Source organism: Lepidothrix coronata, unplaced genomic scaffold (assembly GCF_001604755.1).
Source record: "Lepidothrix coronata isolate B3197 unplaced genomic scaffold, Lepidothrix_coronata-1.0 Scaffold375, whole genome shotgun sequence".
Taxonomy (NCBI): Eukaryota; Metazoa; Chordata; class Aves; order Passeriformes; family Pipridae; genus Lepidothrix; species Lepidothrix coronata.
Genome location: NW_016690555.1, coordinates 55,717 through 57,298, shown reverse-complemented (window position 1 = coordinate 57,298; position 1,582 = coordinate 55,717). Strand labels below are relative to the sequence as shown.

Below are 1,582 nucleotides of genomic sequence, written 5' to 3'. Positions count from 1 at the left end.
GGGGCTTGGAGCAACCTGGGCTGGTGGAAGGTGTCCCTGCCCATGGCAGGGGTGGCACTGGATGGGCTTTATGGTTCCTCCCAACCCGAACCAGTCTGGGATTCCAGGATTGTGGAACAAACACGGTTCCCACTGCCTGTGAGAGCAGGATGTGGTGGTTTCCTCAGCAGGAGCATAACACAAGTCATGGAAGGTGCAATTCTGTCTTTCCTGGGAAGGGAGAATATTGTAAGTGATGCTGGTTTCATAGAATCCCAGTCTGGGAAGGAACTTAAAGCCCATCCAGTTCCCCCCCTGCCATGGCAGGGACACCTTCCACCAGCCCAGGGTGCTCCAAGCTCCTTTCTTCTGGAAATGTTCTGCTGACTTTGAGACCTTTCAGCAGTTACAGTGTAGTACTGAAGCCTTCCCTCAGTGTTGGATTTATGGCTCTGAGCTACATTTCTTGCCTTTTTTTAGAATAACTTATACTGATCTTTACAGCAGAGTTTGGAAAACATTTGCTGCTAATGTTGCATTTTAGCTGCTTTTAGAACCAGGTCGTGGTGGTTGGTCTTTAGGTTGGATTTCTATCAGAAACTGCCTGAGAGCCATGAAAACCGAGACCCTGTGGGTGATCACTGTGATCTTGTTGCTGCCTCAAAAGAATCAAAAATAAGATTCTGTAGGCAGGTACTGTGGGTTTATTGATGTCAACTGCTTTTGGGGTGGTTTTGCTCTAGGTAGTTGTGCTTAACTTTGTTTTTCTTTCCATATTTCCAGCTCAGATTGGTCCACCAGGAATGGAGTTGCAGCCCACAAATGGAGACATAAAAATTAAGATTTCTCCTCCAGAAGCAAATCAGGGCAAAAAAATGTGGCTAAATGATCTAAGCTTTAAATATAATCTCGTTTTCTGGGAAAATTCATCAAATTCTCAGGTATGATCACTTTTTTTTTAACATTTAGCATTACCAGAACTGTCAGAGATGGAATTTAATCGTGCTCTAAAATGCAATTGTTTGAGTCTGCACCTGTTCATATGCAGTTTAAAAGGTGGGGGAGATGTTTTGTTGGGGTGTTTTGGATTTTGTTTTTGCTCTAGGGTTAGTTTAGATATTTTGTGCTGAGAGTTTTTGTTTCTGTTAAACGCTGGAGCCACTTCCCAGTGCTAGAAGAAGAAAGTGAAACCAGCTCAGGTGTGGTGGGGCAGAGGCCACCCTGGGGCAGCAGGAATGGGAAGGGGGAGGAATTCCAGGCAGAGGGAAGAAGGTTTTACAGGGAGGGACAGATGTGAGGGAGGGGAGAGGGCAGAGTCTGAGTTGGTCTTGGTGAGGCAGAGGAGCTTCAGGACAGCCCTCAGTGCCCTGCCTGGGCCATGGGCTGGAGTTCATGGAATCACAGACTGGGTTGGGTTGGGAGGGACCCTAAAGCCCACCCAGTGCCACCCCTGCCATGGGCAGGGACACCTTCCACCAGCCCAGGTTGCTCCAAGCCCCGTCCAACCTGGCCTTGGACACTTCCAGGGATCCAGGGGCAGCCACAGCTTCTCTGGGCGCCCTGTGCCAGGGCCTCAGCACCCTCACAGGGAGGAATTCCTCCC

At 48.9% G+C, this 1,582-nt stretch overlaps 1 protein-coding gene across 2 annotated transcripts in view; it reads left to right on the top strand.

The window, feature by feature from the left end:
* Window positions 1-766: 766 nt before the first annotated feature.
* The window catches only part of IFNAR1 (interferon alpha and beta receptor subunit 1), an 11,293-nt gene continuing 10,477 nt past the window's right edge, over window positions 767-1,582 (top strand). For both annotated transcript variants that reach the window (XM_017839115.1, XM_017839114.1), the window contains exon 1: window positions 767-920. In XM_017839115.1, the coding sequence (XP_017694604.1) occupies window positions 783-920 (138 nt within the window). In that variant the 5' untranslated portion in view covers window positions 767-782. The remainder of the gene's footprint in view (window positions 921-1,582) is intronic.